A 24,869-nucleotide genomic window follows, 5' to 3' on the forward strand; every position below is an offset into this window, starting at 1 on the left:
CTGTGTAACAAATTCAGCACAGCCCCTGCTTGGATCCCAAGAACAGAACTTATTTTTCCCCATCTCTCTTGTGGTCAGGCTATGAATATGCTCTCTGGTTTTCTCATCCCTTCTGTAGTGAAAGGTTTGGAGGTTTTTTTGATTTCTATTACTGTTTCCCTTTCACACTGGCCCAGTTACTCACTCCTTCATGTGAGGAATGAGACCACATCTATGCTTAGAAGAACTCTCCTAGATATATTCTTTCTCTGGATGCCACTGAGCAATTAACCCTCCTTCCAAAAGCTTCCAACCTAGTCGAGACCACAGCAGCTGGGCAAGGCCAACAGGTAGTCTTTGCTACTGCCTCCTTTTAAGTACTGACTTTTAAAGGAACACAACATAAGCAAGTAACAATGAGTAAACAACTCAAAACACATGTTGGCAACACAAGTGGAAAGTCTCTTTGATCATGATGGAATCAACTCTGTTTGCTAAGATCTTAAAAAGGAGTCATACAGAATCACTGCTTTAAGCAGGCTTTAGTATTTTTGCACTTCAGTTTTCTGTCCAGGAAACAATGATTTTGCTATGGCATGTACATAAAACAGAGCAGATAACTACAATTTTATATATTTATACATATTCATATATAACATTTATTATGTGCAAGATGTTTTTATGTGCATATACATAGATAATACCTGCAAACATTTAATCCAAGATTACTCTCTGAAATACCTTGCTGGCATCTGAAATATCTTACTCTACCCTTCTGAAGGGAAATGTTTAAAACAGTTGTTTTGTTCTGAAAGAAAAGACGGCTCCATAAAGAACTTCAAAAGAGGCAAAGATACTTTGGTTCTCTTACCTTTTATAGTCTTTCAAGCACTATGCTAACCAGAGAAAGCTGCAAGAACTTTCCAAATAACAGAAGCCCACTCTTTATCCCAGGGAGCACACGGCAGAGATACGACTCTAGATGGTGTTTCAAGAGTATCTCTCAGCATTTAACAGCAAGAGCAACACTTTCCTACAGTGAGAAACTGAATCAGCCTCCTCATTTATTCTTTCAGTGAGCTCATAATAGCCTGTGTTAGTTTTTATTTTTAATAGCCCTTTCCAAGCAAATTTCTAGTAAATGTACACTAGGAAAAAAAAAAAAAAAGACATGATAATCCAAAAAACATTAAAGCCAACTATATTATTTTTTTTATGCAGCAGGAATTATAGCTATGGTTGCCGCCCTCACTCTCCCACACTCCATTCCTAAACAAAATTAATCTCCCTTCACTTTAGTCAGGCACCATGTTAGATTTAGACAAAGATTCCGTATTATCATCTGAACTCACTTCTGGGGAAGTCAGGCCAGAACCTCACTGCATGGAGATGACGCTGCTCACAGCAAGGAATGAGTTGGCAGCATGAACAGGGGTGAGGCAGACTTATAACTGCTCCTTCATTTTGCCTTCCATGCAGCAGCAAGCTCATAATCAGCACTCACTTTGTACAATGTCCACAATTTTCTATATATTATGGAGCTGAAAGGTCTCATGATGATATCAATTTATGGAAAGACTTTCTCAAGGTCAGACCACCGTGAGACACCCTATAATTTAGGCAGCCCAGCTTCCATTCATTCAATTACAAATTTTCTCTTCACTGTTTGTTGTCATTTGTAAATTGTTCCACAGCTATCCAAATGGATTAAGAATGTTTGCTTTTCTGATATTAAGCTACATTTTTATTACACAATCTGCACAACCTGTGGAAAAGACAGTGCCAATAATCCTTGAACTCCCAGTATAATGCTTTAGGATTCACTACAGTCTCTTCAGAAGAGAAATGAAGAGGAATATATAACATATATTAGAAGCTCACTTCCAAAAATCCCCTTTGTCTCATCTTCCTTTTGGAAATATCAGTTAACCTGATCTTTTCAACACTCATTTAATGAAACATTCTGTGAAATTAGAAAGACATTGGTGTTCTACTTCTCAAATAATGGGTCACTTCTGATTAAACTTCGATTGAACATCCAACTTTCAATCTTAAAACAAATTGCCTCCTTTTCTTTTTAATTTGAACCCAATTTCCTGCTGTCCTCAGCTCTCCTGACAGTAATTAATTGATTTATGAATTGATTAAATGGGGATCGAAAATGCAGAAAGAAAAATCTAAAAACCCCCAACCTAGCTCTCTCTTGTTTATTTATGATGGACACTAAAATTCACTCCTGATTTATTAGACTCATTTTCCTAACTTATCTTGTTCTTCCTCAACTAATAAAATGAACAGAATGGTCCACCTTCTAAAGGCTCTAAACTTGCCATCCCTTGTGTACCTTCCTATACTGTGCTTTCAATTTATGTACCAAATTTAATCTAATCCATTTTTAGTCATGAATAAAAGCTCATGGCACCTCTGGTGAATTAATGTATAGCAGTAAATACCATAACATATCTTAGAGGTCTATTTTCTGCCATTGAAAAACAATAATAATAATAATAATAAAGAAACAGACAAAAAAACACACAACAAAACAACAACAAATGTTACCACATTGTCTTAGAGGTGGAAATAGTTCTGTTGTAAACACAAGCAGTTTTGTTTACTAGACTATGACTATGTTTATTAGACAATGCTGCATCTACAATAACAGGATTCCTGTTTTCTTGACTGTTACTCTGGAAAAAAAATATATGATTAGTATCCCTCTCCCCTTACCCAGGTGAATAATTCACAAATCCCTTCAGAATTACTAGCTTTTTTATAGTTATTTTGTGGTTGGTTTTTGTTTACTTGTTTTTGAAAGTAACATGCAGTGGAGGTTTCTTGACTCAGCAATGACCATCTGGAAAACTGGTCTTTGCACCAGCCTTCTTTTTTCTGTTTGACTTCCCCCTTGTCAATATTTGTCAATATTGTCAACACTTGGGCCAGCTTCACCCTTCACCACTTCACAGCTTTTGTACCTCCAATTTTGTACAGCACAAAAGCAACACACACTTATGAAAGAATAATAGAGGGAAAGCAGTGAGAACAAAAATCCTTTGGCAGTTCGTACAGTTAGGCCAAGCAGTATAATCATGATAGCCTAATGCTGCCATGAGTCCTAATGTCTGCAAAGCATATACAAAAAAGAGGGATGAAAGCCAAGAGAAAGACATTTATTTTCTTCACGTAGATCAAAGAATAATGTCTGGTAGAGGTATAAAGCCTCTGCTGCATCAGGAGTGAGAATATAATCTCATGCCTGTCCATGTCTATATGTTGGATCTAGTCCACAAGCTATTAACCTATTTCACTCTTTCTGCCTTTTTGTAATACAACAGCATGAAGGGTTGAGTTGCAGCAGCCTGAGGGGAACACACAGACATGCAGTGTCTGGACAATAAAGCAGAAAGGAAGCAGTGCTTACCTTCAAAATCAACCTGAGAAACAAGTTTAGTTGAGATTTTGAATTCACCTGCAGAGCACACGCTATAAAGTTATGCCAGTGTCTAAAACTATTACCCAGACATCCAGAGAGGCCTACAGTTGCATGAGGAGTTATCTGCATCTGTATTCATGACCACTGCCAAGAATTTGTCACAGCATGAAGGAGAAAACCACGTCAGAAGAAAAGATAAAGAGAAAGCAGTGAGCAGAACAAAAATACCTTTGAAATCTGCACTGCAGGCTTTCACTAATTCCTTCTTCCATTTTACCCTAAGTCAAGCATTTGGCATATGGCATCTTGGCAGCAAATATACAACTGTATTATTTGTGAAACAGGTGTTTCACCTCAGATAGGCTAAAAGACCTTTTTTTTTTTTTTTTTTTTTTTTCCCTGATGGGGTAGAGGAGAGGTTTCACTGGAATAAGGGTCAAAGAAAGTAACGGAAAAAGGCATCTCAGATTAAAATATGATTTATCATCAGCTAATCAGCTATCTGGAAAACTTTTTTTTGTTTGTTTTTGAGAAGGTGCAGTAAACTGAAGCAGATTTTTAAACAGATGTATTGAAACACTGGATTATGTAGCATAGAACATACTGAAGCCAAGGTGCGTTTCTCTTATGTGTGTGTTAAACTGAATTGTTTAGATCACATCTGACATTAAGGTATGGCATATAGGATTTCACACTAATAAAAGCCCTTAAGTCTGCAAATACATCACAGAAGAGAGTGCATGTCTCTCCATCTTACCAGGAGACTGAATTTTCCCTTTCTAGCAAATGCTCTTGAAATCTAATTAAATATTCCCTCACAAAATCCACAAAGGATTATGATTTAAAAGCTACTTTTCACTGGTTATTACGTAAATGAAACTAAAGACATAAAATGAGTATGCTTTTCAATTACTTTTAAAAAGTAAAGCTTTGCAGTTGCCACAGCCTAATGTGTGTCAAAAATCTCAAAGTGAGAATGACCCTGCCCTATGAAAATGGGCATGGCAGAGGGAGTTTCTGACAAGACTTTCCTTAAATAATTTTACTGTTTCAGTTGACTAAAGAGGTTTTAATAAAGAAAGAGAAACAAATCTTTTTTTTTTTTCTTTTTCATTCTGGTAAAGATGTGCACTGACCTTGTGATGTCATCAGATGCTGGACAAAATAAGCAAGGCCTGTCAAATGAGACTACACAGAGAACAGAAGAAATAGAATTGCAATCACTGCTGCACGATTTGTTTTATTATTCAAATCAACTGTAGCCAGATAAAGCTCAAGCCAGCAGTCATCAGACAGGAAAAGAATATATGCATTTTTCTCTCATCTCCTTTAAGTTAATGTTTTCTTCCTTGCATTTGTAAGTGAATTGAATAATCACTGTAAATTCACAGACCACAGCATGAAGAAAGCAGCTTTTAAGATACTGTGATACTTGCATAGCATTATTCCTCCCTTGAGTATTCCCTGCCTGCTTTGCAAACTGAAGGCACAATAAGCAGTGTCAGTAGGAGGAAGCAGCCCAAGCCAGAAAGCGAAAACCTCAGGGAAGATCTTCCCAAAGCTTCAGAAGGCTAGAAAGAGGAAGCTCAGTTCAAATTCACTATGTGCAAGAGAGAACACGTCTTCTTAGACGTGTGGTGTGAAGGATTGTAGCATTTTAGAATCAACTGTGAGCACTCAGATTACCCAGAAAACAAGCAGTGCCAGTGAGATGCCAGCAGGTCATGCTAACGATGTACTTTTATAAGCCATGAATCCTAATGACAATGTTTCCTAACCACCAATGTTGTAAAGCACAGTGCTTTCATTTCCTATTCAACGCATCCTATTTCCAGTTTTTATGTTTACTTATTTAAAAAACTATTTATATTATTATGCTGAATGAAGAAATCTAATCCATTTATCCATTGGACAGATACCGGGTAGATGGAAGGCTCACCATTTTGCAGTAAGAAACAGCACTGACTTTTGCTAAGAACAGTAAATACATGTGTAAATGGGGGAATAATTCATTCTTTGCATTTAGTTGTATCTCTAAATTTGTTTCAAAGGAGTTCCTTCTTCGAGACTGGCCAACTGTAAAAATTGGGAAAAAGACAACTATTTTTTTTGTATAGTTTCTATATATATATATATATATATATATATATTTTTTTTTTTACTGATATCTCTCTCAATTGTATTATGCTGTCACTTCCAAGCAAGAAAAGTAACTGTAATGCTGCATGCATTCTATTTGTGCAACGGGTTTTTAAACAATGACATGAGATGTATTAGATGTGCATTTCGACTTCCCCATTACAAACGTAATTAAATTTAATTTTAAAAGTCACAACTAAATGAATGTATTTATTTTTTGAGTATCAAAGCTGAGTAGTATTCCTAATACTGAAGAGAAGATTCCTACAGGATTTACTTTATATTATAAAGCACAAAAAAAGCATGGGCAAAGAATTTTTTGCATATTTCAGGAATGCTAGAAAGATTATTTAAAAAGTATTAGTTTGTATTTTGAGTCACTTTAAAGGCCTACATATCTTGCACTTTTCAAAAAAATCAACTACAAATATGCAGAATTCTCAGATCTCATACAATATTTTACATTGCCTTCACAGTTTCAGTTCAGTTAATGTTCTTAATGAAACAGCAACTGATTGTCATTTATCTTAAAGTCTAAAGCAAGTCTTTCAGGTAACGATTAGAGGACCCAAAGTTTCGAAAGTGAAACTGTTTTTAATATTTTTCTATCATTGTATTATTGGCAGTGAAAAAAATTCTAAGATGCTTTCCACTCACCATAATGAGATGCAGTCCTAAGGATCACAGATACTCTAGCAATGCATTATCTTCACTGTATTTCATCAAATAAAGACCACATTTCCTGCTATAGAGGTTCCACCTGGGAAGGTGCTAGTTACATGAGAACTAGTAAGTCTACTAATTCCTCCCCTTCACAGATTGCTTTGGATCGCAAAGGGAATGCAGGACACAGTTTAAAAGGCAGAATTTGCTTTGTGTCCATCCTAAACCAGTTATATGCAAGCAGATGCTGATCTGAAAGGTATACTTCTCCACTACGCAGTGATGCTTTGTCTGTAAACTTAATGCAAAATACAACCGTTTTGTTACTGAAGCTACACAGCCTTCAAATCAGAGCCTGCTTGCATCTGTCGATAAAAATACAAACTGACATTAATAACCTCCTCCCCCACCGTAAACCAACAGTGATGTCTTCTAAGATAATATTTATTCTTTAATGGCCATGGTAAGACATAACGAACTTTGCAAACTCTATTTGAGAGGATGCATCAGTGACTCAAATCACAGTTGTTTGATAGTCCAGTGATCTTGACCCCTTTTAGTTTTTTAATTATTAAAAGAAAAAACTATAGAGTGCCACATGACTAATACAACTCTCGTACTTTTTCCAGGTACTCTGACAGAAGACTTTTAGCTTGTCTGTTGAATTTAGCCACTCAGAACAACAATGCTAAAATGTTATCTTGAATGGAACACACCATTTACTTCTCCAGGGAGGACAGATAACTCAGTGCCTTCTGTCCTTAGATAATAGATGTTCTCAGTAGCTAGACACTTGAGTAAACCATTAAATAGAAGCAATAATTGGTGTCTAAGTAAATTTCTCCTGTTTTCCCATATCCCATTGACCCTGTTAAAATCCAGACTACCTTTCTTCCACTGACTTTCAACAGCCCTCAGTCAATTTCAAGTGAACGAAGAGCCAGACAGAATCTGCAAGGACAAGTTTACAGCAACAAATCTGTATTCATGCTGTGCAAATGCTAAGGAAGCTGTACACTTTTGTTTCTGCACAGCCTGTTTATGTAAAGATTTTTTCCCTTCCTGGATGCACTGTGGAATGTCTGGGATATCAAAGCACTAAGATTTGTGAGACCAAATAGACTCTGTTGGAGCAGAGCAATGTATCTGACTGATGAGGACATCATTGGTTTCACTAACATTACTGGAATAACAAAAATGCTCTTCCATGACATTAAGTAGCTTAATATTCACATTGTTCAATAAAACAATTCATGCAATCAATTGAACGTCAAATGTATTTTGTCTTGTAAAACACTGAGTCATTAACCTTAACAATTTCAGCTTGCTCTCACTACCAAATTCAACTACATTAGCGTACAAGTGAACAGATGGACTAATGCATTAATGTATGACGGCTGAGTACTAAACTGAATAACCCCTGAATTTACTGAGAAATTAAAAAGCACTGCTATAAGCAAAAGACAGACAGAAAGGAGAATACAGAAAGAAATACAGTATAAATAGCTAAGAGCATAGTTATTATAAAAACATAGCCCATGAGTGAGAAAGGCAAGACACAGAAGCAGCCATGGCTTGGACCTACCTTCATGAGTAGTCCTTAAACACTGACAGTTCATTGCTTGTTGGCGAACAGAACCAAAACCTCTCTTCCCCTTGAAACTTCTAACTCCTGTTGCTGAACCTTGTTGACTATAAAGTTCTACTACAAAGTTCATAAAACTTCCCAGCAGTAAATGTGGCAGCACCAAACTCCACTGACAGTTTAGAAAAAGGAAATCTTGGGTTCCCAAGCAACTTGCAATTCTGAGGCTGATATACATTTGTGCCTTTGCAAAGAATTTCTATTCTCTGGTATTCTGAGCACACCTGTACTTTGTTTCTTTCCTGCAATACATGAGTCTCCCATAACTCCCCATTGGCAGCTACCAGCTGTGTATTTCCTTGGAAGACTTAACATATACCAGGGAGAAAGGAGAGGAGGAAGTAGGGGAGAGGGGAGGGGAGCTATGCACAGCCATATTTTTAGCTGGAAAGGCTTCCAGATACGCAAACTCCCTAGTAGTCTAGATATAGAAAGGGAAACCTGGCTTCCATTAATTAGGAATCTCTCTGGTGGACACCTCTTTGAAATATCAAGGTAAAACAATAGGCATTAATCCTTTCCTAAGGACATTCAAGCATAAGCTACAGATCCAGAAGTTCTGCTCTGAGCTGAAATAAATGCAGCAGGCCTTTGTATATGGTCTGCCCTGATCCTTCAAAGAAAATCATGCCATGATTCATGCAAATGAATTTCTTGATAAATATAGTTGGATCTGATAAATTAATTGGTACTGGTTGACACAGTCCAAGACATTAGAGGGAAGACAGCATAAAATTTACCAGAAGAGCCTGGTCAGTTGTAGATCATCAAAATAGTTAATCTTGAGATAGGAAAATTCTTTCCTGTCTGGAAAGGAACTTGAAGACATACCAGAAGTAAAGGAGAAAATGATCTGGTTATGGAGTAACAGTGAGATTATTGATGGGATACGGAATGCTGAGATAACTGCAGTAAGAACATAGAGATCAGAAACATTAGATCATAAAAATTGATTGATTCTAAGCAGTGCTACTGTTTGACCACTGAACCACTATTATGATACAGAAATGTTTCTCAATAGAGATATCATGGATCAGACAAAACACAGTTACATAACTATCCAAGGGTGTATGTGTGCTCAGTTAGATTTCTTGCTTTATCCAGAGTTTACTAGACAAAACCATGTATTTATACATGTATATGTAGCAAGATAAATAAATAAATAAATACATAAATAAATCTTTATATTGCTTTACAAGAACTTTGCTAGAGGAAAGATAAGAGAACATTCGTCAGAAATAGTGACACATACTGGCAATACATCCAGATGCTTAACATTAGAATACATGTTGCCTTTTAAGGTAAATTGCAGCTTAGACAGTGTAGCTGGAAGACAGACCTTGTGTCTGTCACTGGGGTTTGCCTGTCCTTCTCACAAGGCTACAAAATTGTTTACTGGTTATTTTCAGCTTTGTTGACATACACATTCCATTCTGTATCTGATACACAGAGAACTGCTCCTTCAAAGAAATGTTAGCTTTTGATAAACTCCAAAAGCAAGAGAAATAGTGGTAGCTCACTGATAGGCAGAAATGAGCTGTATTTTTCTTGTTTTGTGATTTCTAAGAAACAGAGTGCTGGATGTTATAATGGTAATGGACGTAGGTATTCACCCAGAAATAGAGCCAGTGTAGAGACAGTGGACATCAACTACTGAATTAGCTATGCTGGGATTACTGATAATGCAGTTGCAAATTTTAAAATAAAAACAACTCTGAATGCATTCTACAAGTCCTATTTAAATTAAACTGAACTCACTGAGGACAATTACTTAGGCACTTTCACTGAACTAAAATTAAGTAATATAAATAACATGTCAAGATCATAACTGGAATTGACTCCACACATCAGTGAATCAATAATGATAGAGAACAGAATCACCCAGTTTTCAGGTGATACTTGTGATATGGTCCTAGTGAAGCCTACCCAGATGATGGGATGCAGTCCTGGACCTTCACACACCGCCTGCAACCAGAACTTCCCCATGCTACCCTGATTTCCATGAATTTGTATGTTCAATTCAGCTGAGAATGACATAACACAGTATTAAAACCGAGCCCTTGATCACTAACACCCCAGAACTTGCAGACATTCTGTGATGGTCCCATACAGACAAAAACAGGTAGAAACGCCAGTTTCCCGTGCACTCTTTTAAGATACACACACATACATAAGTGCACAGAAGAGCACTCCATACTGCTTAAACCCTCCCTACACACTAACACATGAAAGAGATAAAAGTAGCATGAGACATGGGAGTTATTTCTCAGTAAACTAGACTAAGTTCTCTCCATCAAGGACAGCTCCTCTGTTTCTTTTGTGATAACAAAGAAAACTTGCAGAGCTTTTGATTTCTTTTGAAAGAAGTGCCTGATATGTCAACCTAAGCATGTAAATACTGAAACCAAGAAACCGCAGTAAGCTACACTGAAGAGTGATGAAAAGAAAAGAGGGCAGGAGCCAGGGTGGTGAAAGGAAGTGGAAATAGATGGTAAAAATGAGCGAGAAGCAAACATTCATTGACATGATAAGATTTAGTGGCTTTTGTTTTACACCAGTGTGGGCAAAACTCATTTTTAAAGGCTCTAATGAAAGTTGAAAGTTACCTTCAAAAAGTTATGCATATTTCAACAGAAATAAAAATCATTATGCATTCTCTCTAAAGAGGATACAATCTCAAACTGTCAAAATTCTAAACTCTTCTACATATATTACATACAAACGCCTTCTATAAAAAAACTTCTTTTCATTTTTCTTCTAAATTAGCTTAGTGGTCCATGGTATTACACTCTCCTGGTCTAGCCTTTGAATAATGTGACAGGTAATTTTTATCGTTCATGCCTGTACTTAAGTTTGACTGAAGATACGGAAAACAACTTTTATGGTCTAGGTGTAAAAGTAAATGTTCTGTAAGCCCTGCATACCTGAACTGGGAGAGCTATCATAAAATATTTCATGCTAAATATGTGCCCATCAATAAATAACAACAACAACAACAAAAAAAAAAAAAACAGTACGAAGGTTTGGGGGTTTTTATGTTTTTGTTTTCTGATTGTTTTTATTTGTGTGTTTGTTTTGCTTTATTTGTGCACTTACTCGTTTTCTCAAAATGATAATGCTACCATTCATGCAACCTGTCACATTATTGCAGAAGGGATTTAAATTCCGTGTTATCAAACAGAAATCATTAAGTAATGGAATGTGCTGAGGACGATGAATAATATGCAGATAACACAGAAAATCATCTAGCTCTAATTAAAAGAATTGGATGCCTCATGAAAACTGTAGACTACAATGCCACAGAAATGGTATAGTAGCAGTACATTTACATCATGAAAAAAAGCTCAAAATAGCTCCATCAAAATAGGAAAAAAATTCCTTTGTCAGCTTACATTTGCAAGTGATCAGAATGGCTTCAAAATGCTGAACAGCCTGGTGTCGTTTAATTTACAATGTTCAGGAAACAATCAGATCTCTAAAACGTCAGCAAATCCAGATTATATTTTCTCTTGTAGCCAAACATTAGGCAGCCATAGCAAGGTGATTTTTCTCAGTCCCTGTGATTTACTTATGTTCTGGTTCTTCAGCAACTAAGCTATAAACTGCTAAGACAATCAAAATGAATTAACTTGCAACTGCTGGGTTTTTCCTCTCTTTAGCAAAGAATTCCACTTCTACATTTCCAAATATAGACCTTTCAGAAATTTCTTTCTTCTGTCTCCTTTCATGAAGGAGAAAGAGTCAGTGTGGCTATCAGATTAAAATGCTGAATCCATCACAGCAAACTCTATTTTTAAGGTACTCCACCAAGAATAGGGAAAACAATACAGGGTGATACTCACATAAAAAGAACAAAGCAGAACAAAGAAATTGAAGAGCGAAATGAGAAGCAGAAGAAGGTTAAAAGAGAAGGTATGGATAAACAGCTGAAATTCTGATGGTCTCTCTGATTGGTAAAATCATGGCTAGGGACAGCAAAATCCACAATTTTTCCACATGATTCTGTTGATACTGATATTATATGAATATAATAAATGTAGTGCAAAAATGAAATATGTATGCCAGTCAACTTTCTGGAGAAGGCTAGAGACACACTTGACATGCTACTGCAAAAGCTGTGCCATATCTTCTGCAGGTATATTTTAAAGATATAAAATTAATGTTGATCTGTTTTAAATAAATCTGCAGAGAGTTCTTTGAAACAGTGAGCTCACTCAGCAGTTACACCAGTACGCAGGACTACTCCCTCCATGTGTCTCCATCCCAAGTATGGGATGGCACAGGAGGATCTTTCTTCTCCTGTCCACATTTGATGATGCCACTAAAGACGTATGATTAGAAAATACTTTATTTTGCCTCAGAGTTTCAGTGATTCTCTGGAATCTGCCTCTCTTCCTTCACAAATAACACATGTAAGAGAAAAGCGGCCTTAAACAACTGATATCATAAGCAGGCGGAAGCAGCCTTTATCAAAATACACCCCAGTGCACATAGCCCTTCTTGGCATATGCTGCCTGAAATCACTATCTCTATAACCAACAGCTGTGTAAACAGCTTATATTTTAAATTATGTATTTTTCACACGAGTGGATGCCTTTGGTGCAGTTAAAATGGCATTGGGCAAAAAGCCCTCAGCTCCCCAAGAAATTTATGTTGCTCTGTCTCAGCAGTACAGCTAATCTATACTGCTGAATAAAGCTGTATTTTCCATGTTAACTCACTGTTATGACATTTATATTCAAAAAAATTCTTTGAAAAGTTCATGGATGAAATTCCAAAACTGTTTGAAAAGTTGAAACATTTGCACATTTAAACAAAATGTTTACCAGTTGAAAACCCTGCTCTTCTAGAGTCCTTCCCATGTTTAGGCTTTAAAGCCTTTCATTGAGATGGTAGCATTGCTTATGCAATGTTATGCAAATGTGTGAAAAATATTAAGGTAAGAAAAAGCTAAACTGGCAGAAGAACTTAAACTTTTCAAGTAAGAGTGCAGTGGCTTTATCACTTTGATTACGAAAAGTGTATTACAGATTTCAATTAAATGTGCCTCATAGTACCGTAGGCCCTATTCTACGGTATCAGAGAAATTGAGTTCTTTTTTAAAATAAATAAATACAATTTTAAAGCAGCTTGTTTTGGTTCTCTAACATGAAATATTTTACAATTGAATTTCAGAGGGGCTTTGAGCAACCTGATCTAGTTGGAGGTGTCCCTGCCCATGGCAGAGGGGTTGCAATTAGATGATCCTCGGGAGTCCCTTCCAACCTAAACCATTCTATGATTCTGTTATATGAGACAATGAGCCCATGTGTTGAGGGACAGGTAATAATCAATACAACTGATAACATAAACAACAAGAAATCCGTATTAAATTACTCTGTGTAACTATTTTCAGATTGTTAATTTTTAATTTAATTTTTATTTTAACTACCTCTGATTTGTTGATGTCCTCGTAAGAAAACTGCGTGGCAGGTACTCCAAGATGGTTGATGAAATAATCTGAATCTCCCTGTATCTGCACAGAACTCACATTAGATCCTGGACACTTAGTCTTTTCCACACAGTTGAAGCTCTGACTCTGAAAAACAAACACAAATCAAAATTCCACTTATTTGCAACCAGACTCATAACAACTCATACCAATATATGGATGCAGCACCCTTTTACTCAAAGCATTTTAGGAACAGTCTGGAACTTGCACTGACGCAAGCAGGTATCAGCTGAGTCATACTTAGTAGTGAGAGTGAGTCTATAAATCTTTCATTCTCTGCTGATATATACTTCAGTGTTTGGTATAGGACATAAACACAGAATGCAGAATATGCTGCAACATGTCTGAGACTTTCAAAGGACAACAAAAAGTCATGTCTAATTGAAATGATAAGAGGGGAAGAGATGACGACTTTGGGAAGCATGTGAAATTTCCTATTCGGGCAGGAGATTAGAGGTGCCTTTTAAAAGTGTGCTCGGAGAACTTTGATAGCTACTGCACTTTTTTTTTTTTTTTTCAGTTAATAGTATGTTCTGAAACAGCAAAAAGATGAATCAGATCACGATATTCAAGACATCCATGTTCTATTATATGCTAGTAATGTAAAGTATTTGCTGCAATTACAGAGCAGGGGTTAAGAGCAAAACAATGAAAAGACTGAAAATACATAAATACATATTTCCTAAGTAATTGCTTTAAAAAATTCTAGTCAGTGATATGTTTGTATTTCATTCACAGAACTATTTTAAGATGAAATCTTAGCAACAGAACGCCAATAAATATCGGGTGAAAACTGGAAAATAACCCCAAGACCAAGTATGAGAGCAATATACTAATGTAGCTTTCAAATACTTCAGGTAATTAAACATTTAATAAACAGTAGGTACGAAAGCCTTCAAGATCTATTATAGGAAATAAGCTACCTAGGTTTATTTTCAAGAATGTTAGGCTGAAGGACTAGAGATTATTTGCATTTAGCTAACAGTTCATAGAGATCCTCATACCTGCCTGCTAAATTACTACCTACCAGCTTACTATAAGAAAACCGCAAGATTAGTTCCCCTTTAATAGTAAAATATAGCACATTCTGTGTATTAAAGTTCCTGGATTTAACATGAAAATGTTCTAAGAATTATAAAGAGGCAAACCCTCATAGTTTTACATATCTAAATTAGCATAATTACTTCACAGTTTCACTTCAGTGCTATGACGAATGCATTACAATCCACTATGGGCTGCAGATTCTCATTCAAAGTACTTTAAAACATCTTCAAGAAATAGCTTCCATTTTATAAGTATTTTTCAAAGGCAGCTATACCACTCTCTTGTTTTTATCAAATGTTTCTGCTCCCATCCTTCTTGCACACACTCGGAGTTGTGCAAGGGCCATCCAAAAAGATCAATATTACAGTCAAAGTAGAAACAAGAGATTTCTCTTGTCCACCTCTAGCGAACAGTATCGCCTTTGAGGATATCCATGGAGCAACATGATTTATACAGCACAAATCCTGTCTCTCCATGCCATTAAAAAAAATAATAATAATAAACATTTGGGTAGCATTAATCTTAGGTGTCACTTGTAATTCATGGTTTTAAAAACATTGCAGTCAAAAGTGTACGTTTTTTTTGCCATGGGGGTATTTTTTTTAATATTTAAATTAATAGATTATTTAAAAGATTATCAACTTGAAAGTCATCACCTTAATAATTTCTATTCCCGTGTTTCACTCAGCTCCCCCTTTAAATTGCTCTTGAGTTTTCAAATGCATTGTAAAGTCATTTAACAACGTCATTGTGGCTGTTCAAAGACATACAAACCTACCCACTATCCAAACAGTCCCAATAAAGTCAGTGACCTTGTATTTGAAATACTGAAGATACAACAGAAACAGAAGCCCAAAGTGCATACTCATTTCAAAAGCTATTTTAAATAACCACATATTATCTTCTACATTATATCCAAGTCAACGATACTGTACAGCACACATACATACATAAATATATGTATATAATTTTACACATATAGTTGAAAAAAGGATCCATTCTTAAATGATTGCTTCTTTCAGGAATGATCAGATGTTTAAGTATCAAAATGTACTTATTCTAATTACACTTATATATTCTAAGTGTAGCTTAGAATATATACTAATTTCCTCATACTGGTCAAGTTTTATAAATGATGAGTAGTCCGTTCTTTCTTTAATGTTTAAAAGTATACTGAATGATGTGAAATGCAGCTTTTGGGTTAAATAGGAAAAAAAAATTGAGTTACCTACTGAAGGAAATCAAAAAGCTAAATGACCAAATTAAGCCCAGTAAAACAGTTGTGCAAAATAATTCAACATGAGAATAGACAACCAGAGCAGAAAAGACTCTGTAATGCCCTATAAGCAAGTGACATACATGAAAAGGCTCGATTTTCTAACGTACAGGTCAGACAGTTTGCACTGCTTTCAGATTTTATTATGTTTGCATAAGATAGCATTACATTTACATTAGGTAAATATTTTACCTTTACCATCACTAGATCTTCTCCCCATGCATCCTCAATCAGTTATGACCTACTACAGGAAGATAAGGTCATCCATTTATCATTTATTAAATTGCTAATGCATTTACCCTACTTGAATGCAAGGCATTCCTGTTTTTCAGTTTTTGTTATGCAGATTCAAATTTTTCATAATACTAGATTTAATAGAAACAAAGCTATACATGTATATGTTTTATTGTGGAAGTCATCTCTGAAATGGTATGCTTGGAAGAAAGACTTTTGTTCCAACATTATGGACATACTATACAAATCAGACACAAATCTTTTGTCTTGTAAAGATCTTTGCTCAAATTCAGATTCTGTTAATATGACCAGAATGTCAAACGAAGGAACTGAAAAAAGTACTAGTCCCTCTTTCTTTCATAGCTATCTTGCATATGATATTTTCAGACATTTTAATTATAATTTAACATGCATCTTGGCAATATTCAATTTCAGATAAAACACAAATACAGCATAAAATCACATAACAGCTAAAGGAAAAGTTTCCATTCACTTCGATAGCTACTGATGCAGTCATAAGTGGAGCTTGTCTCTGTGAGAGAAATTAGAAACTTAAGCAGACTGCTTACAGACATGAATCTATATGAACAATAAAGGGATTCACGTGTCTGAGAAGAAATAAAATGTCATTGAAGAGCAGAAGGTTTCACACAATGAATAACACTTCACAATTAATAGAATATTATTATATTGTTTCTCTTTATTTATTGTTTCTAAGAGGGGTAAATGACAGTAGAATCAGTTATTTCTAAATATACACCAACCCTCATTTCTGCTAGACCACAGAAAAAAGAGATACTTTCCTTTTTCAGAAACCCAAGCCTGATTTTTAGCCAGAGTTTTGCCCATGAGAAAACACTTTACTACATTCCATTTCAACTATTCAGAAATAATCTGTTACTTTTTTTCTCAGTACAGCAACGATGAAATCATTTTAATGTATGAAATTTTATATATGAAATGTTTAAAGCTTTGGTTAAAAACACAGTGAGAAATGGTATTTTTTCATTTTTAAATCACCACTCTCCATGGCATAGGATTTATATTTTTATAAAAATAATGTCCAAATCAATAGTGCTAGTATCTTAAGAGTTTAACTGCTTTGTTCAACTTTCACTGTTCTGATAATATTGTTCAGCTAGTTCAACAATATTTAACACTACACTAATATGGAAGTATGCTTTACATACAAGATACTGCTCTTTTCAATTTATTTTTATTGTTACGAAGATTCTAAAACATCAGCAGTCTCCAAGTTTTCGCAATGACTGTAAAGTTTATGCAGTGTGTTTTGCATTCTTCAAACAAATGAAATGTTTCCCAATACAATTAACTTTAAGATAAAGAATAATAATGTCCTATAATTAATAAAACTTTTCCATCAGTGAAATGTTGTTGAACTAAGAGGCAAGCTATTAACTGAGTTCATGCAAGAGCAACAAACAGCCCACGATAGAGCATGCCATTTATCCTACAAGTAACAACAAACCAAAGCAAGGAAGAGCCGTCATGGTCTGAAGGACTGTTGGGTTTTGGAGGTGGAGGAGATGGATCCTTCCTCATTTTAAGAAGTGAAAAGATTACAAAATTAAAAAGGGATTTGAAGATTAAAAGAACAAAAACAGTGTGCAGCAAAAGCTGGAAGATCACAATAGAGTGGGGTGTGCCAAGACATTGAAAAAATCAGTAAAACAAGTCTGTTCTTCCACTCTCCTTTTTTGTACAGTATAAGAAAAGAAATCGAGGATTACAACACAAAAATTAGATACTTTTAGCATGCAGAAGAACGATGGGAGACATGCAAAGGAGAGGAGATGGGATGGGAATGACTAGGTGGTGGGACTATTTAAAAAATGCATCTAGAATAAACTACCAACAACATTCTCTGTAACAACCAACTCCCTGTTGTAAAGCAGGCAAGCCGCAATATCTGGTTAGTCTCTGAGTAAAACACACAATAGCACTATTCAGATCACTCACAGTTGCTCAGGCAGGTCACCAGTGTGTCAGGCAATCCTCACTTAGGTCAGAAGGAAAGCAAGCCATGTGATTAGAGAGTAATCGATGAGTGGTACATGTCATGCAAGGGTGCGCGTGTTAATTGTAATTGAATAATTTTATTTCTCTGGAGTTCATTTTGTTTTTCAGTATCATGTTACAGGCTCCTGTTACAAATCTGAGAAAATGAAGAGTACCATATGGCCCATAAAATACATGCAATCTGTATTAATGTTATAAAATAGACCCGAAACATCTAAAGTATAATAAAGTGGTACTTCACTGCAGACTTTATTCTACCACTGATTAGAGCTAAGCATTCATAAGTGCCTTTTGCTGCAATGTTAAGATGCTGGTATAAGGAAAAGCCTATATTAAAAAAACACTGTATATTTCCACAGTTCACCTTCCTTCCACCTGGAGACATATACCAGTCAGGTTCTGGTCACCTACTTTCCTTTAAGTGACTCCAGATGAAGTTAAAACCCTAGCTGCTTTTGAAGATTGATTAAAATGTCAAAGTAGTTTTCAATGGGACAAATAAAGAATAGCTAATTATTCTTATAAGGTGTCAGTGATCCCATCTTCATTCAGCAAGGAAGCTTTTCTGTCATGAATAATTGATCTCTATTTCTTGAGTTGAATGGCTGCCTGTGCTAGTAACTGGTGCAAGGTAAGTGCATTTAAGAAGCAGAAGCAAGTTAGATGAAGTAAAATTACCTTTAAAAATAGCTACAGAATCTATTAAGTTAATCACAGACCATGGAAAAATGCAGGAAAAAAAATCCACAGATGTACTATGTTAGACCACAGAAGTGCTATTCCCTTTCCCTCTCCCAGATACACTTCACAAAACTGAATTAGTATTGAAACCCAATGATGTAATTTTCCACTCTCTAAACAGTGCTTACTTAAAAACAATGGTTTTAATTGTTCTGCACATGGCTAACCTAAGAAAAGAGTTCAAAACTCAAAATTAGAATCAATTCTTTTAATGTCCATTGCATACGAAGTGTATTCTGTGGGGGAAGATAAAAATAAGGGACGTAGTTCTGTGTCATCCCCTCATCTGGGATGGCACGGTTGTTACCAAACAGGTACTACAGAACTTATGGAGGAAGCCCACAGGGATAACAAGAAAAGGGATTCTCCTTGTTACAAGGCAACAGATTAGCATCTTAGTTACTGTAAACATGTTATGCTCAATCATCATCAACAGACTGGAAAGGCCAGAGAAGTTGCATAGCAAAATATTCGCAAGTATACATCCCTGCTACACTCTGACAAACAAACCACTGGAGGAGGAAGGTTTGACAGCTCATAAAAATATTATTAGCAGTTCACTTGCCCTGACTGTGAAATCTAATGAAATAATCATGGAGTTTCTAGGAATTGTATTAATTCCATGGCAAACACACAGTTTTCTCCCATTTTATTATTTGTTTTGGCTATAAATGTCCTGCTTTGCTCTCTCTCTTTGATTATTGATCCTACATATTCTGCCTTGTCAAATTGTCATAATTCAAGTATGTACATAAGCATAATTCAAAATTATATCCATTCATTTTTTCTCTGCATGAGAAAAAGAAAACCTAAATGTGCTAATGATAATTAATATGCTATATACAGAGAATAGTTGTGATTTAAATAACCTAAAAATTCCATATCACTCGTGTGGTATATAAGCCTATCTGCACACTGCAATCATCTGATTACCTACATCATTTTAGGAACTTAATAAAATATTTAAAAAGGGACAATTATCTAGTACAGAGAACAATATTGTGAAAGCAGTTATTTCAATGCTTACGCATGTCTTTTACATCTCTTTTGTCAATGATGGCAAAGTTCAAAATGCACTTACAATCCAGTTTCACAATGATATTTGATTTCTTGATGCTATATGAGACACAAATACAACCAGCTTCATCTGATGATATTCACTCTACTTGCTAGCATATTTAGTCAACATTTATATAACAAAGCCAAGTATGAACACTGAAAAACCAATCGTTCTTTAGACCTAGTCTACAAGTGTTCAGAATAAGGTATGATTAAAACATCAAGAGATCTTATAAGATAGTGATTAAAGACTACTGCTTTTAATTGATTTTGTATTTAGAATAAAATAATTAATAAAAAGAAATAAAATATTAGGTCCTTAGTTTCTCAGCAGTTATTTCCTTCCAGCTTATGAATGTGAGGTTTTACTGAAAATATCTGAAATCTGAACACCATTAATTAGCTTGTAATGGCAACATGAAAACTCCTACTGAAACCATCCTTTAGAACTGCAAAGTCAGTCACAGAAAAGATGCATCTACCTCTAAGAAAATTTCATAATTTGAATCCTCACTACTTTCACAGTAAACTGAGAGATGTTCCTTGTACAAACACACGCACTCACACTGCATTCAGAAGACTGTCTTGTCACCAGGGAAAACAAAACAAAACCAAAAAACATCCCACAAGAACAAACAGTATTTATTCAAAGATATTGGGGACAAAGAATATCTCTAGAGAATTTAGCATCATCTGCTATTCTTCTGATTCCCATCACACTGCAGATGAGATGATTCTCAAACAGGTCACTATAGGTGCCAGTGGATCACCATTAGCCCATTAGAAATTCCCCCACAACACACTCTGCATTTTCTTACAAAAGCACTGCATCTTCAAATTCCAAGAGGATTCTGGTTTTCAGCCTGTGTTGGAAGAGTTTATTAAATCTTCACAAGCATAAAGTGCCTCTCAGATAAACCACACAGCTTTAAAAAAATTGTTCTTTGAAAAAGCATGCAGGTATCCTGCGTGACAGAAAAGACCTTTTTGATCCAGGGGAGAGCAAACAAAACTGAAAATAGTGACAACTACAACGCTTATGGAAGTGCAGATCAAATTGGGATCAGCCAAGTCTCAGTTCTGACACTGTATTCACATTTCCATTGAGCCAAGGAAAATTCAGTTCAACTACGCAACACAAAGTATTGTACTTAAAATTCCAGTTATACCGCTCCAGGAAATAAATAAATAAATAAATAAATGGTTAGAATAATTTTGGCCTTCTGATGGCAATTTCCAAAAGAAAAAAATAGGGATCTAGAATACCAGCAATTATTAAAGAGAGCATGGAGAAGTATATATGTTTGGCATGAAACAATGAAATACAATATTATATACTGTACTACTTTAAATAAAAATAATTGTAATTTGTAATTTACAGTTACAAAACATCAGACAACCATAAGTCTACTGCTTGTTCAGGACTTTCTCTCTGGTTACCCAAGGGAATGGCTTGAAGCTGCAAGAAAGGAGGGTTGGGCTGGGTGTTAGGAAAAAGTTTTTCAAGCAGAGGTGGTCGGGCCCCAGGACAGGCTTCCCAGGGACGTGGTCACAGCACTGAGAATGCTGGAGCTTAAGAAGGGTTTGGACAACGCTCTCAGACACATGGGCTGATTTTTTGGGCAGTCCTTTTGGGACCCAGGATTTGGACTCGATTATCCTTGTGGGTCCCTTCCAGCTCAGATATTCTATGATTTCTTTTCTGTTAAGCTGCACTTGCATGTTTTGATATTATTACCTTTTTTTGTTATTTGTAATATAGCCATCAGTGCAAGGTCATTATAATAAATGGGACCTCACAGGAATGAACAACATTTTAGATGCCAAATATACATCAAACTGGTAGTAAATACAAAAGCATGGTACTAAAAAATTATATACTCTAAATTCATTTTCCTTCACTGAACTTTTCCTTCATTTAACTTTATCTGCTGACAGTCTCTCTCTGATTCTTGGTGCTTTTTATATGATACTGAATTATATTTATCCTTCCTATACCTGAATTGAATTCATATGCCTTATTAATTCAGATACACTTGTTGCCAACAGCACAGATTGTTAGGAATTTCAATGGCTTTTGTAAGGGAGATAAAAATCTAATAGGTATGTTCCCATTTGATAAGAGAATTTCAGAGCAATCAAATATTTAAAGCTAAAATTACATAGGATAAATTATATAAGAGGCAAGACTGCACTCGGAATACCAACGGTTCCAAGTATCTTAGTATCTGAAAAAATATAGAGAACTACTAGGTTTACTAAATGTAATTAGGAAATTATAAAATATAGCTATGATAGCTGTGTCCTTCCAGAGTATCACCTTACTCCAGACACCTATGTGCATCAACTAGAAAAGCCCTCCCATATTTCTCTATTGTCACAGACATAACCAAGCTCTCCAGCATGTGAAGTAATTTCAAAGACATTTTCCATAGGCTCAGCCTCAATATTCAAAGTAATATTTCTGTTTATGGCAAAATTCAGAAGACTGCTTACGATCGTATTACTAAAATTATCAAATTACACAAAAAGTAGTACTTTCCAGGACTTAATGCTTAGTTGCAGTCCAGACACCACAGTTGTTAGTAACTATTCCACCTTTCTCCAAACTATCAGCATCCATGTCTCACTCTTCTTTCTAAACTAGGCAGTACTCTCTGCATTTCTACCAAAAATGTTTGCCAGCACAACTCTCCCCAAAACACTTGTCAAAGAGCAAATTGGTTCACCAAAGGCACCCATCTGAGCCTTACCTAATCCAGAAAGACAGATCTGCAGTGAGAGTCAATCTACTACACTTTCACCTATGCTAACACACTGAGTTATGCTAATGAAGATCCACATGCCTATCCCTTCTTTTTTATATTTCTGACTTGATTATGATGCCTTCACTCATGTTTTGTTTGTTTGTTTGTTTTAGTTATATTTTTAAGGATAAAATGTTTCATAGACCACCATGCCTCAGCCTATTTATATTTACATTTAGCTGATCATATAATTATGCAATCATGTAAAATTTATGTAATTTAGCTGTCACAGATGAGAACATATTATATTCCACACATTTCCTTGTCTGCTCAACATACCTTTTTTACCCCCAATATCATATAGCTCTTATTTGGAACCTAAGAATCCTTCGTAGTCATATCCCAATATCTCTAATGACACAAAAAGAGTCAGGACAAAGCCATAACTACACATTACTGAAGATAGGACACACAAAGAAATAAAAACAGTACTACAAGTAGAACAGTCAGTTTTTTAACATGGAGGAGAAAGCTGAGGTCAAAAAATCTGTTTTCATCTTTGTAATTGAAGACCAGAGCGAGGTCAATTATAACATACATAAATGAATAAACTCTTTTGGAACAGAACATAGAAAATCACACACAATACCTTGGAGGAACTCTATTGCCACGTTGTTATACTACGGCAAATTTCCCCTAATGGCACAACCCTGGAATAAAGCCAAAGCAGTTTACTGCTGGCAAAGCTCTACCTTGCCCTGAAACCTCTGGTCTGACATTTAAACTTCTTGATAGCAACTATGCATGAACAAATCACTTTCTTTCAAGTGACAAACAAAAAAATATTTTTCATTCCTTGAAACAGAAAGTCACTTCCATTAGTCCATACAGAGCATGAAGGTCAATAAGTTACCATCGTATTCTATACAAAAAAAAAAACATCCTCTAGACTTCAGCAGGAATTGAGCAAATGGAATAGTAACACTACTTGCTCTTAAGATATCAAGTATCTGTATCAATTGTATTTTTTCAGAACAATCATCATGAAGCAGTTTTACCAAAGTGTGTCAGACAGCACTACAAATATTGTTCTCCAGGCTCCACTGCAAGATAAATTAAATGATCCAAGAGATGCTATATAATTTTATTTTCTACAGCAGTGGTGCAAAAAAATTTGGGACAAATGGACCACTGTAAACTGTCATCGGTTGTGATGCTTCGATGCCTTTCTGACTGGATTCTTCCAGCTCTTATCTGCTTACACTATGGGTAAGTATCCTTGGTATCACTGCCTCTGTGCGAGGCAGAAAATAATAATAAAAAAAGGCAGAAAAGCAAAAGAGAAAGGCTAGGGCAGGGAAAGCTGTAGTGCGAGTACAGCCAAATGGCTTTTTCATTGTGGTTAAATGTCTAAAAAGTTCCAAGGATATATGACTACTGTTTCATAAGCAAACAAATCCCAGAAATGCTGAAAACTGATAGTGTCTAACAATCAACATAATCTAAGAAAAGCACAGATTAAATTATGTTTCAGGTTTTAATTCTGCAGTTACCTTCAGAAGTTACTTTACCAGGAATTAAACCAAACTTTCTGAAACAATGAATGCATAGTATAGGAGAGAAATGTTTACATTGTACACATTGTGAAAATAAATTGACATCAAGTAAAATGCAATTTACAGCTTTTCACTCTTATCAGGACAGGAAGACAAAGTAAAGAAAGCCACATATACAGATTTTTGAGAATAGTACACATTACAGCATCTACATGAACGCTCAGAAGTACAAATTCTAGTCAGTAATGTGGAAAAAGATTTACTTTACAACCCAATATTTATTAATGGACTAAAGCTATTGAATCACATAAACATGAGTTTCTTTATTCCTAACTACTAAATCTCTTCTCTGCATTACATATTACACAATTTGCAACTCTGGCCTCTCTGTTGTAATTGCGTATGCAAATAACTTTACAGATTTGTATAATTTCCCTAAGCTCAGAAGTGCTATTCATAGACACAAAATCATGCATGTATATACATGTATACACACACACACACATATATGCACAAACATTTTCAAAATATAAATAATAGACTGGAAGTTTCAGGACATGATTTTCATTTTACTGGTTGTTGGTATGGTTGGTACTTAATAGTAATCAGACTTACTATGCAAGAACATAGCTGTATTTAATAATATTGTTTCTGAAGTAATTTAAGATTTGCGGGTCTGAAGCCAAACACAATTACATGTATATAGAGGAAAAAAGTCAATCTTCATCTAAAGACACTAAGAGACTAAATAATCCATCATTTCCTAAGTACTCTCTTTCAACGTTAAAATAGTGCTTTATAGTTCACATTCAAATCTATATG

The 24,869-nt window shown here is 35.4% G+C and overlaps 1 protein-coding gene across 10 annotated transcripts in view; it reads right to left on the reverse strand.

Annotated features, from left to right (window-relative positions):
- Positions 1–24,869, reverse strand: part of NAALADL2 (N-acetylated alpha-linked acidic dipeptidase like 2) — a 419,953-nt gene that overhangs the window by 68,005 nt on the left and 327,079 nt on the right. For all 10 annotated transcript variants that reach the window (XR_014318086.1, XM_082766747.1, XM_082766748.1 and 7 more), the window contains one exon: positions 13,291–13,437. Coding sequence is in view for 9 of the 10 variants with exons in the window: in XM_082766747.1 (XP_082622873.1) it covers positions 13,291–13,437 (147 nt within the window). In the remaining variant the exon portion in view is untranslated. The remainder of the gene's footprint in view (positions 1–13,290; positions 13,438–24,869) is intronic.

This window comes from Aythya marila (genome assembly GCF_965140915.1).
Source record: "Aythya marila genome assembly, chromosome: 9".
NCBI lineage: Eukaryota > Metazoa > Chordata > Aves > Anseriformes > Anatidae > Aythya > Aythya marila.